This window comes from Eumetopias jubatus, unplaced genomic scaffold (genome assembly GCF_037043125.1).
Source record: "Eumetopias jubatus isolate StellerSeaLion01/CBP00866 unplaced genomic scaffold, mEumJub1_p1.0 scaffold_3, whole genome shotgun sequence".
Taxonomy (NCBI): domain Eukaryota; kingdom Metazoa; phylum Chordata; class Mammalia; order Carnivora; family Otariidae; genus Eumetopias; species Eumetopias jubatus.
The window spans coordinates 19,196,009-19,208,489 of NW_028274809.1; the positions used below are offsets into that span (position 1 = coordinate 19,196,009).

Here is a 12,481-nt window from a genome sequence, read left to right on the forward strand (position 1 = left end):
ATCCTTGGGACACTGGTGTGGGGCATTGCAGGGGGCCTCTACCCTTAGGCGAGGGGCACATTCTTGACAGGACTCCTCTGGTTTCGGTTGGAAAGGAGAAAAAAACACACCACTTGGAGGTCTTAGTGACTGCCAAGATCCTTTATTCCTTCCAGGCCCCTCCTTGCCCCCTACAGATGGGGGCAGCCTCAGTGTAAAGGGGATGACATGATGCAGGGGGCTGTCCGGGGCCTGGCCAGCATTCGCCGAGGGCCCACCCACCAGACAGTTCTAGCTGCTCTCTTCCAGGGCCTTCTGTAGGCTTGACTCCACAAGGTGCTCCTCCGGATGCTCCCTGCAGGTGGCCTCCTTGTCTTCACTCCTGGCTGCTCCCCGCCTCCTCTCCCTGTGTACCCTAGAGGTGTGGGGGCCACAGTCCTCCTCAGCTGAGCCTCCCTCCCCAAGCCCAGGGCCCTAGCACAGGCTGCAGTTGGACGGCTTCAAGCTGCGGCTCTGGGCCTAGAGCAAGAAAAGTGGAAGGAAGGGAAGACAGGGTGCGACGTCAAGGAAATGAGGGCCAGTCCTCACTTCAGAGCCCAGTGTGGGCTGAAGTCACACCAAAAACGAAAGGATAACCACCATTCCGAAACTGCCACTTGAAGAAAGCCCCTCCCCACGTCCTTCGCAGCGCAGGACCTGAGCTCCCCCCCAGTCCTCATACCTGCTGCCGTCGGTATTCCGCCTCGCTGGCTGACAACGCTTGTGCTAGAGCTAAGTCCTCTTCCTCCTGAGAACTGGGAGGGAGGAATAGCGCAAGTTGGATGACAATACCACCTAAAACGGGAGCATCTGATCTATCAGGCATCCCTGTGCTGAGCGCTTCTGAGTATTCTCAGTCTTTCCAGAACCCTACAAGGTAGGTAGTAATACGGTCCCATTTTAGAGAAAATTCAGAACCCTCATGGGTTCAAGAACTTGTCAAAGGTCATATAGTTAATAAGCTGAATTTTGAGTCCAAGTTCTCATTATCCTACGTGGGGTTGAAGTGGTCCCACCGCCCTCCCTCCAAACTGAGCCTTTGCCCACATCCCACTCTCTTTCACCAGAGGAGGTACCTTGGGACCTGGGGTTTGGTCTCTGCCAGGGACAGTTCCAGGGCTCTTTGCAGAGCCTCATACTCACTCTGCAAAAAGGAGAAAGAAAACCAGTTGCCTTGGACTTTATTCTCCCGGCGGGGGGGGGGGGGGGGCTTTGCTTCTGCCACCCCCCCCCCCAAGCTCCACCCAACTCACCAAGCCATTCTGCAGAGCAATCACTGGGGGGGCTGACCTGGATGGAGACTGGGCTGTTGCTCTATGGCAGACATTCAAGAGGCTGAAGTCAGAGATGTGAAGGGAAAAAAGGGAGAGAAGGTACAGGTAGGCCTGCCTACCTGCTGGGAGAGGTAGATGAAGGCAACGTCCGACTTGGGCTGGGGACGGTGCTTGTAGAAGAACCCAGACCTTGTGCTCTGGAGATGGCGGCAAGTCTGTAGGGAAGAGACACTCTTGGCATGCCTCCAAGAACAGTCAGCTTGCATGTCCTCCCAGGCATTACCCAGGAAGTCAGGAGGGGAGTTCCTCCAGTCTGGAAAAATAGGCAGTTGAATAGGAAGCTAAAATAGACTCCTCTAGCCAGAGGCAACAGGTTTGCAGCTCCCCAACTTGTAACGATAGAGGCTGAGTCAGTTTCAAAAGGATGGGGTGATCCCAAAGGCAAGTACTGGACCTGGTTGCAATTACCCTGGCCGGCTGGTTGGGTGACTCTCCCCAGAGCACTCATGGTCCAGTGGGTGACGGTGCTTGATGCAGAAGTTTCCGCCACAGCGCTCACAGGTCAGTTTCATCATTTCCCGCTGGCGGCAGCCAGAGCGTTCACACTTATTGGTGAAGATCTGAGATGCAGAGGGAAGGTTTGTCTCTGCTGAGACTCTGACCCCGTTCTCCAATCCCATCATAACAGCTGTTCGGGTTTGCAAGCATCCATGGTCCCAGCTGGGTCACGGCTAACCCCTCCAACGCTTACCTTACGTTTTTGCTGTGCTGGATCTGAGCGACAGTCTCGGTCGATGTGCTCCCCCACAGCGCGGTCAGGGGGCTCCCCTCTGGCCACAGGCACAGGCACATTACAGAGTGGGCACACAGGTACCTGGATATCCTAGAGTTAAGAAGGAGTAGGAGTCAGTCTGTGGCCCGCTCCCAGTCCAACCAAATCTCTGGTCCTGAAACAGCCTCCCTGAAAGAACCTGGATATGCCTCCTATAAACGCACAAGGAAACAATGTTTGCAGCACTGAGCTTCAGAAAAACAGTAACGAGAGGCAATGGGAGGCAGAGGGATTCCGGAGATGCTGCAAGCATCCTCCACCCGCCCCCTCCCACCGTCAGACCGCCCCCTCACCTTCTGGTAAGCAGATCCACAGTGATGCTGGGCGTAGGCCACATGGTCTGCGCAGAAGATGCCGGAGCAGGCGTCGCACTTGAGCGGCAGAAAATCTGCAGGGAGCGGGTCGGACTGCAGGTCCAGCGGGACCTCGACGTCATTGCCACTCACTCAAGCCTTCCACTCAGGGGAAGGGAAAACGCCGCCCAGTTTGCAACAAACTGCACCCAGTCCTAGGCCACTATCTCCTTAGCCACGCCCCCTTAGCCACCGCCCCCAACTTCGATTCCCCGCCCTCTGGCAGTGCCAGCTTGGGAGCCCACCCTTGGAGCCCACCCTTCGCCCCACCTGCAACTCCAAGCCTCGCTCGGCCTGGCCCGGCCCCCCGCGCGCTCCGCCCCTCACCCAAGCGCTGACAGCTCGGCTCGGAACAGTGAGCCCCGAGGTCCGGAAACTCCATCGCCGGGCCGGGCGGGGCCTGCTGGCAGAGGAAGCGGTGCTGAGCGTGTCTAGGGCTCCCGCTCCTGGTCCGGACCACGACCCCGCACTCCAGGGGGCTCCTGCCCCGCCCCTCCCTCTCCCCCCGCCCTGCCGGGGTTACCGGAGCCTCAGCCCTTCCCGGCCAGCGACTCCCACTCCTCCCCCGGCGCGCGCGGGCGTGCTGACGTCATCGCGCAGGGCGGGCACGTCCCGCGCAGTCTCTGGGGAGCGGGAGGAGCCTCCCCTGCCGGGTGAGGCGGCGGCGGGGGGGGCTGGGTGAGGCGGCGGCGGGGGGGGGCTGGGTGGCCGCGCGCGGCTCGGGGAGGGTGGGCGCGGGCCAAGCTCCGGGACCTGCCAAAGCGCCGGCGAGGGCGAGGATACATGAGATCCTGGGGAAGGAGGGCTGGGGTGGCTTGGGGTCTTTCACAGTTGGGTCCCTCGCCCGCTCCTCACTCCAATACTTTCGCTCTCGCGCTTTCGTTCACTGCCACAGGGGCTCTTACTGTCCACGAGCTGACGACTCCCCTATTTCCTCCCAGTGCAGATTTCCGCTGGATCTACGGATCCTTCCTCCGGGTTTACCTCTGATGCCTTTTCTGTAAGACTTTCCTGACCCTCCCCAGTCGGAGTTAGGAGCACCGACCGTGTGATCTCCCCGATTCTGTGCTAGCGCCCATATCACGTTATTGTAATAGGCTGTTCACACACGCGCACATCAATGTCCTGGGAAATCGGGGACCGCCTCTCTCTTGTTCTGGGTCCCTAGCACCCAGCGCACTGCCTAGAATTGTGTGGTTTTGTTAATGTGGGTTTGATATGAGTTCAAAAGTTGTTTTTAGAAGTTGTTTTGACATAAGAATGAAGTAAGTTGTGTCAGGATGTCATCACCTCATCTGTTCTCACAGGTGAGAACTCAGTAGTAGCTCAGCTGCTGAGGGGCCCCTCGGGGCTTATTAATAAAAACATACGAAGAAGCAACTGGATGACATATGCAAAGACATGACTTACAGGGCAATATATATACATCTCAGGTACCCCCAGTCTAGGGTGGACAAGTATTCTTTCAGTCAAAACCTGAAGGGTGAGTGGATGTTGGCTAGGTGAAGGCCAAGGGGGAAAGGAACAGAGTGGAAAGAGATGGTATTCCAGGCGGAGGAATTGGCAGGGACAAAGACCTGGAGATAAGAGAGAACGAGTTCCTTTAGATGAGCTTTAAGAAAGCTAGGGGCTATGCACAACTGATAAATTATTGAACACTGCATCTGAAACTAACGATGTACTATATGTTGGCTAATTTAAATAAAATTTAAATTTTTAAACTTAAATAAAAAATTTAATTTAAATAAAAACAAAAAGAAAGCTTGGGGCGTCCGGATCTTAGGTACAAAAAGCCCAGTCTGGCAGGAAGTGAAGCTGGAGAGCTAGCAGGGGCCAAATTAGCTCAGATAGTGGAGGCCACAGCGGTATTGAGAGTTTCAACATAAATGTAAACAAGAGACTAGAGATAGCTTTAAGCAGGGAAGTGACATGATCAGGTTTGTATTTTGGGAAAGTCACTCTGGCTTCAGTGTGGAGAACAGATCAAGGGAAGTATGAGATTAGAAAAAGGGAGACCAGGTAGGAGGCTGTTGTAATCCAGGCAAGAGATGATGGGCTGAACCAGAGTGGTGGCAATGTTTAGAGTTAGTGAGAACTCAGGGCTGGGGGGATGGGTCAGCCCGGTGATGGGTATTAAGGAGGGCACATACTGCATGAAGCACTGGGTGTTATACGCAAACAATGAATCATGGAACACACATCAAAAACTAATGTTGTAGGGCGCCTGGGTGGCTCAGTCGTTAAGCGTCTGCCTTCGGCTCAGGTCATGATCCCAGGGTCCTGGGATCGAGTGCCACATCGGGCTACCCGCTCAGCGGGAAGCCTGCTTCTCCCTCTCCCACTCCCCCTGCTTGTGTTCCTGCTCTCGCTGTGTGTCTCTCTGTCAAATAAATAAATAAAATCTTTAAAAAAAAACAACCAATGATGTAATGTATGGTGATTAACATAACTTAATAATAATAAAAAAAGAATTAGAACTCAGTAGAGAGTTTAGATATGAGATAGATATTTTAAAATAAGTAACTTTCCGATATATCACTGAAGGGATAAAATGGGGGGGGGGGATTCTACTCCCAGAGCAATTATAAAGTACTCAAAAATTTTTTTAGAGAAAAATTCCAACCTTATCTGTAGGAAACACTTTGACTTACCTCTATGCAAAAGTTCAGCCAAACATTGGGTTAGTGTATGGAGCACCTTTGGCCATTCTTTCAGGGAAATTCTGACAGGTCCTTTCCTCAACCCACCCTCACACCCTGGGGTGGCTCAGGACAGCCATGTTTCTGCCTTCCCAAAGATGATTGGTCTGGGAGTAATCATCTGACACGTACTGTGTATCTAGGTTTGTGTTCCCCCAAAAGCATAGCCTGAGACAAGGATTTGGGTGCAGGTAGTTCATGTGGGAGGTAATCCTAACCAAAGAAAGAGAGAGAGACAAGGAAGGAAGGAAAACCAATAAAGAATGTTATTGAGCGGTTACCACTGTGGTAATAGGAGCTCAATGCCACCGGGAACTGTAGGGGAAACCATCAAGAATGCACCCCAGAATTGTCTTTCTAAAGGACAGAAGGCGGGGCTGACTCCTGTCTGCCATGACTTGGGGGTTGCTTCTGGGAGTGATAACTCTCCGCGCCCAGTTTGCACAGCCAGTCTGCACATGTGTGCAAGCTGACTGAGCTATGGAGGCTTTGCCTTGAAGCAGAAATGGCAAGGCTGGGCTTTGAGGTGGGAAGCCATTAGGGATTATATGAACTGTCCACAGCAGCAGCTGAAGTCATAGATGGGCCGAGCAAATGTGGCACAGGGCACCAGGAACATCTGCTATATTTGGCAGTATTTGGCCAATCGGTTTCTTTCCCAAGGATTTGGAATCGAGGCCAAGAGAATCAGTGTTCATAAAACCATGGGTCCCGTAATATATAACCTATAGTTTGGCCATCTGCCATACTTCCATATTGTCATACTGGCTGGGGGACTGGAAAAGAGATTGTTATCTGCAATACTCTGTTTTCTTTTTTTTTATATTTAATTAATTTATTTATTTGAGAGAGAGAATGAGAGGGGAGAGGGTCAGAGGGAGAAGCAGACTCCCTGCTCAGCAGGGAGCCCGATGCGGGATTCGATCCCGGGACTCCAGGATCATGACCTGAGCCAAAGGAAGTCGCTTAACCAACTGAGCCACCCAGGAACCCTGCAATACTCTCGTTTTCTGCAGTGGGACACAATGAGCTTCCTAAAAAGAGGTTGATCTAGTAGCTCACATATATGGGCTTAAGTCATATCATTACTTAATTCTTTTGCCTCCTCCCAAACACTCTGACAAAAATATGGCTAACTGCCATTAATCCTTGATTTCACTTTGTTTTAAGATAGTTATAAGTCATCCCATTAAATTCAGGGTATTTCTCAAGGCTTTGTCAGAACTTCTGATCACAACCTGAAGTCAGGTTGATGACATTGTGGAGGCTCCTGATACAGGTCTACACATAAGGGCCCTCTGCCATGGGGATGTAGCTTTTGACCTAGGCTCTTTAGAAAGAACATGTTGAAGAGCTTGCCATTTGTGAATTCCAAAACTCCGTATCTGTGAAATCCAGCATCAGTTCTGTTAGATTTAAACTTATGAAATGGCTAATTTTGACTTTTTTTTTTTACTTAAAAATTTTTCATATGGGGTGTCTGGCTGGCTCAGTTGGTGGAGCACGTCACTCTTGATTTGGGGGTTGTGAGCTTGAGCCCCACGTTGGGTGTAGAGATTACTTAAAAAAATAAAATATTGGGGCACCTGGGTGGCTCAGTCATTAAGTGTCTGCCTTCGGCTCGGGTCATGATCCCAGCGTCCTGGGATCGAGCCCCGCATCGGGCTCCCTGCTCCACGGGGAGCCTGCTTCTCCCTCTCCCACTCCCCCTGCTTGTGTTCCCTCTCTCACTGTCTCTCTCTCTCTGTCAAATAAATAAAAGATTTTATTTATTTATTTGATAGAGAGATAGAGAGAGAGCACAAGTAGGCAGAGTGGCAGGCAGAGGGAGAGGGAGAAGCAGGCTCTCCGCTGAGCAGGGAGCCGGACGTGGGGCTTGATCCCAGGACCCCAGGATCATGACCTGAGCTGAAGGCAGCTGCTTAACTGACTGAGCCACCCAGGCGCCCCATAAATAAAATCTGTAAAAAAATAATAAAATAAAATCTTGAAAAAAATGTTTTGGATATGATTTAATATAATCTAAGCAACAACATCCATCATGGGCAAGAATTGTTTTTCTCTGACCTTCTATCTAATCCTGAGCCTGCTGGGTTTTTGAACCCAGACATGAAGGCAAACAGTTCCTGTCTGAGAGTATGGTTTAAGCCCACACACCTTAAAAACAGATGTACCAAATGTCTATGTACCTCTGCCCTTCAAACTTCTATTTTCTACTAATCATATGTAAGAAGAGGACGTTAGATAGGAAACAAGTTACGCTGCCATAACAGGGACTCAAAACCAGTGGCATAAACAAGAAAAGTTTAATTTCTTGTTTGTGTAATAACCCAAGACTGGTATGAAAGCACCTGTCAAGGAGGACCTGGACACCTCCTATTTTGTGGCTACCCCACCCTCAGCTGTTGCTTTTGTCCATGTGGTCCCAAATGAGTCCCTGCTCCAGGCGGCAGAATGAGGGAAAGGAGGAGGGCACCCCCAGTGATTTAAGGGTATGACCCTGAATTTGCATACATCACTTCTGTGCCCTTAGGATGGACCAGCACTTAGTCACATGATCATACCTAGGTCCGTCATGTTCATTCCCTAACTGGGAAATGTAGTCCTTAGCTGGATGGCCATGTGCCCAGATCAAATTTCAATTATTACATCAGCAAAGGAAAACAGATATTTGGGAGAAGACGAGTGTCACAAGGGGAAATAAAGGATACATTTTATCATATGTGGACCATCTTGAGCTTGAAGGAGTAAAGCAGGGGGTGGGTCACTTAACGTCACATAGCAGCCAAGACTGTTGAAGCAACTGGATGGCTTCTTAGCTCATCTCATGTGGTTTGAGGATGAGAAGGATGGGACTGAGCACCACTTGGCCAGTCTCCTGCCGTAGCCCGCTCTGTTGGCCGTCTACCCAACAGCCTCTCCCTAGCTCTCTCCTTGAGGACAAAACCATGATTTTAATCAGCCTTTTCCAAACAGTTGTGTTTTACATGGGTCCCTTTGCAGCCCCCAGGATGAGTCTTAAATGGCTTAAGTCAGTGTTTTTCAAACTTTTTAACCACCACCACCATTTAATACCCATTTTATAACTACATTTTATTACCCAACACACACTCACAGGGGCCAAAACTGACACTTGACCTTATTATGTTTGATACACTCTGCTATCGTATTCTATTTCATTTTTTAAAAATCTGGTTGCCTATTCACTATGTTGATTTCCATCCCACCGTCCCATTAATGGTTGGCAAACTTTGGTTGGGGGGACAGAACCCAGCTGCTCTAAGCCCATTAAGCTGCCTTCATTCCCCTTGGTTAAAGCATGTAATACAATTTGTATCGGAAAGAAAAATTTATCCTTAACTTTAAAAAAGACAAAATGATGATTATTCTCTTTAAAAAATAGAATGCTAAAAAATAGAATGCTGGAGTTTTTCTAATAAGCCTACTTGACCTTCATCTATTGCTCTTGGAACTATAACTGTTGTTATATTTGGCTAACAATCCACTACTGATAAAAGTACAGTTTACAGTTTGTACCATTGACCTGTGGAAATTGATAAGGTGTTTTTCATATATAGCCTCGAAGAAACTAACCCCAACGGCATTATTTTTTTGCCCTGTGGAATGTTAATCAGTTTGAAAGCAACCTAGTAATTTTGTTCATTTATTGATATACATATTTCTTCCTTGAAAACACCAACTTTTTGCATTCTTTACCAGTTCCCTCATTCATGATTTAAATAAAACCTTTAAATGCACAAACTATTTTTTAAAATTTTTATTTATTTATTTTTTAAGATTTTATTTATTTATTTGACAGAGAGAGAGAGACAGCGAGAGAGGGAACACAAGCAGGGAGAGAGGGAGAGGGAGAAGCAGGCTCCGCCCGATGCGGGGCTCGATCCCAGGACCCTAGGATCATGACCTGAGCTGAAGGCAGACGCTTAATGACTGAGCCACCTAGGCGCCCCTATCTATTTTTTAAAGATTTTATTTATTTGACAGAGAGAGAGAGACAGCACAAGCAGAGTGAGTGGCAGAGGGAGAAGCAGACTTCTGAGCGGGGAGTCAGACACGGGGCTGGATCCCAGGACCCAGGATCATGACCTGAACTGAAGGCAGACGTTTAACCGACTGAGCCACCCAAGTGCCCCACACATACTATCTTTTTTGGGGGGGGTCAGAGAGAGAGAGAGCACAAGCGGGGGAGTGGCAGGCAGAAGGAGAAGCAAACTCCCTGCTGAGCAGGGAGCCTGATGCGAGACTCCATCCCAGGACCCTGGGATCGTGACCTGAGCCGAAGGCAAACAGTCAACCAACTGAGCCACCCAGGCGCCCCTATACTATCTTACTATCTATTCAGATGAGAATTTATCTCTGCTCTAAACATTACCTGTGACATGCAGCACTTAGGCAGGCATTTTGTGACCTTGAGTGGAGCCAAGCAGAGAGGACGAGCCAACCTGTTGAAGATGGCAAAGAAGAGAGATGGAAAAGACCCAGGGTCATTGATAAATTAACACCCTGAGCACCACAGCTGACCTTTTGTCGTATGAGAGGAAGTGTCCTTGCTAGCAAAGTTTTCCTCGTCTTGCACTCCGAAGCTTCCTTTGTGATGTACCTGTTATGGAAGCTCATATTAATAAAAATGAACTTTTGATTCCTTCACTTGGAACTTTTTGCTGGTGTATTGTCTACATATGGTGTTGGTTCTGGTGGTATCAGTAGAGTGATTTCTGAGCTCCCTAACCCCTCCTCACAGCTCTGGTAAGACTCCTGATAATACCGACATTATAATCTGTGCATTAATATTCTGTTTACTTGTTTTTAATTATAAATAATTTCTAGGGCTGTATAAGTGCTTTTATTTTAACATACAATTGTCAAATTTTAAATCATCCTCTTCACATTAAACTATAATCATTTGGTTTCAAGAATTTTTTTTTCTCTCTACATTCAACAGTGGCTTTAAGACTTGTAGGTTTTCAGTTTTTGGAACCCTGTTTGGAGCAGACTAAACAAAGATAAACACTATCTCTCTCCCTGCTCCCGCTCCACGGATGCTCAGATAACCGAAGGCTTAGAGAACCCTAAAAATAAAATCTTTGGAGCTGTTTCTTGGGCATGAGCCAAAATGTTTTAACTGCCACAAGACTTACTTCAGACACCACAGAGACCACAAGAGAGAGTGAAGCTCTGAGTCTTCTCTTTTCTCAGGCACGACTTCTCCTAACTGATGGGTTACAGTCTAGATTCAGCTATTTGTGCAGATCAACAACCCAGGAGCTTTCCAAGACTTAAAAAGGGTGACAAACAGAGATCAAAGTCACCACTCCCTAATGCAGAGTTTGGATGTAGGCTCCTCGTTTCCTTAATAAAGGAATAAAGGAGAGAAATCCAATAACATTTCTACCTTGACCAAGCTGTGTCAGAAGGTATCAGTTAACAATCTGAGCACTGTGTTAAGTCCCTCATTGTAGCCCAGCAAAGCCTTCACAGACCTGATAGGCAGCTTTGTGCTTCAGCTGCGAGCAACTGAGCAGCGGCCTCCTCGTTGGAACAGCGGAAATCAGCTCCTCTATAACTGAGCAGGTGCGGTCAGGGCCAGACACCTCTTATTTCAGGGTCAGCAGGTTTATTTATTTATTTATTTATTTTTGAGAGAGACACAGCGAGAGAGGGAACACAAGCAGGGGGAGTGGGAGAGGGAGAAGTAGGCTCCCCGCCGAGCAGGGAGCCCGATGCGGGTCTCGATCCCAGGACCCCGGGATCACGACCTGAGCCGAAGGCAGTCGCTTAACCAACTGAGCCACCCAGGTGCCCCAGGGATCAGCAGGTTTAAAGCAGACAAGGTCAAAGTGGGGATGTCAGCAAGGATGTCCCTGGCCCAATTCAACTCAAATATTAGCTTAATGGTGTCTGTTCAGTGGTTTTCCTCCTCCTCAATCAACTCTTGGAGAATGAGGGCATACAGAAAGGGAAAGGAAAATTGTTTTGTTAACTATCTTGTCCTGCTCTGACTCATGTGTTAGTTTATTTAATCCCGCATGAAAACCTTTCGAAGTAGATCTTACGTATTCCCATTTTGCAGATGAGAAAACTGAGTTTGAGCTAAGTTATTTGCTTATGGAGATGGGATCTGGAGCCAGATTTTTGTATTGCTTTAAGTCCCATGATATCTCATGATACAACATTGCCTCCTCTATAACCTTCTTAACAACTGAAAAGAGGAATCTTAAGTGGTGGTTTTCTCAGACTGTAGGAAATCCCAAATCTCTTCATGATAACTCAATAATCAAACACCTTATCATAGCAAGGTAGTTAAATATCTAAGTGAGATAAACAGGATGGGGAGGCTCTTTGGAACGGGCTTCAGATCCCAGGAGATCCATAGAGCAGCAGGGCTCTACCTTCGCTGAGGTCAGCCTCCCTGCCTCCGGTATGTGATATACATACAATCTTCGTGACAATACTGTCACTTGTCTTCTTCAAGTGCCCTAGCTCTTGTGCGAGCTACTTAGACTCCTCGTTCAAATTCATGTGACTTTATGTGTTTCACAGTGATCTCATATATATTTGATTCAACCCACTAAATATTGACTAGCATTATTGGTCGGATCTTAATAATACCCTGGGCATAAAGAAGGTGAGTAACTAACTCATTGTCTCTACCCCCTTGCTGTTCAATGTCTAGTAGTAAACACACATAAACAACTAATTCAAAGTGAAAAGTGCCCCAATACAGTGGCTTTCAAACTTATTCGGTCTTGACCCACACCAAGAAATACATTTTACGCCTCACCCCAATATATAGAAATATAAAATAAATGCTATTTAAGGTTCCCTAAATGATTTCATGCTCCACTAATTCATGACTCCTAGTTTGAAAACCATGCTCTAATAGATGTGCATAAGCTGTAGAACACAGAAAAGGGAGCCAGTAATACTCAGGAGCAGGGTTGGGGAAGGACAGGGAGAATTCTGCAGGCAGACAAGAAGTCAAAGGTATTCCAGCCGCAGGAAGGGGATTGCAAATGTTACAGGTAGGGCATGGAGGAGACTGAGTGCACAAGAAGCTAGGAAGGTGGAAAAAAGACTTTCTCTTAAATATGGTAGATTAAGCACACACGTTTTACGTTTGTTCCCTTCTCAAACTCCAGTGAAATAACAATAAAGGAATAAACAGAGCAGGAGAAACAGTAAATGGAGATATGATTTTAAAAAACCATCTTGACCATCCGACTCTTAGTTTTGGCTCAGGATGTGATCTCAGGGTCCTGAGATCGAGCCCCATATCAGGCTCCG

General features: G+C 48.1%; 1 protein-coding gene across 4 annotated transcripts; it reads right to left on the reverse strand.

The window, feature by feature from the left end:
* Nucleotides 1-126: 126 nt before the first annotated feature.
* On the reverse strand, nt 127-3,066 carry ZFAND2B (zinc finger AN1-type containing 2B). 4 transcript variants are annotated; one of them, XM_028092168.2, is made up of 10 exons: nt 3,001-3,066; nt 2,805-2,877; nt 2,418-2,512; nt 2,044-2,175; nt 1,761-1,912; nt 1,412-1,507; nt 1,272-1,332; nt 1,095-1,162; nt 701-773; nt 367-498 (listed from the first exon to the last, which is right to left on the reverse strand). In XM_028092168.2, the coding sequence occupies exons 2-10, from the start codon at nt 2,857-2,859 to the stop codon at nt 454-456; spliced, it is 777 nt and encodes a 258-aa protein (XP_027947969.1). In that variant the 5' UTR covers nt 2,860-2,877; nt 3,001-3,066; the 3' UTR covers nt 367-453. The 4 variants fall into 4 exon arrangements, with proteins under 4 accessions (XP_087877677.1, XP_027947967.1, XP_027947969.1 ...); XM_028092165.2 differs by having other exon boundaries at nt 2,748-2,877; XM_088021551.1 differs by lacking the exon at nt 3,001-3,066 and having other exon boundaries at nt 127-394; nt 2,805-2,942.
* Between the last annotated feature and the right edge of the window lie 9,415 nt (nt 3,067-12,481).

Coding starts and splice junctions, on each gene's coding strand:
- ZFAND2B (XM_028092165.2), bottom strand. CDS start 2,859: ATGGAGTTTCCGGACCTCGGGGCTCACTGTTCCGAGCCGAGCTGTCAG. Junction 774..1,094: donor ACCAAACCCCAGGTCCCAAG/GTACCTCCTCTG, acceptor CCTCCCTCCCAG/TTCTCAGGAGGAAGAGGACT. Junction 499..700: donor CGGAATACCGACGGCAGCAG/GTATGAGGACTG, acceptor TTCTTGCTCTAG/GCCCAGAGCCGCAGCTTGAA.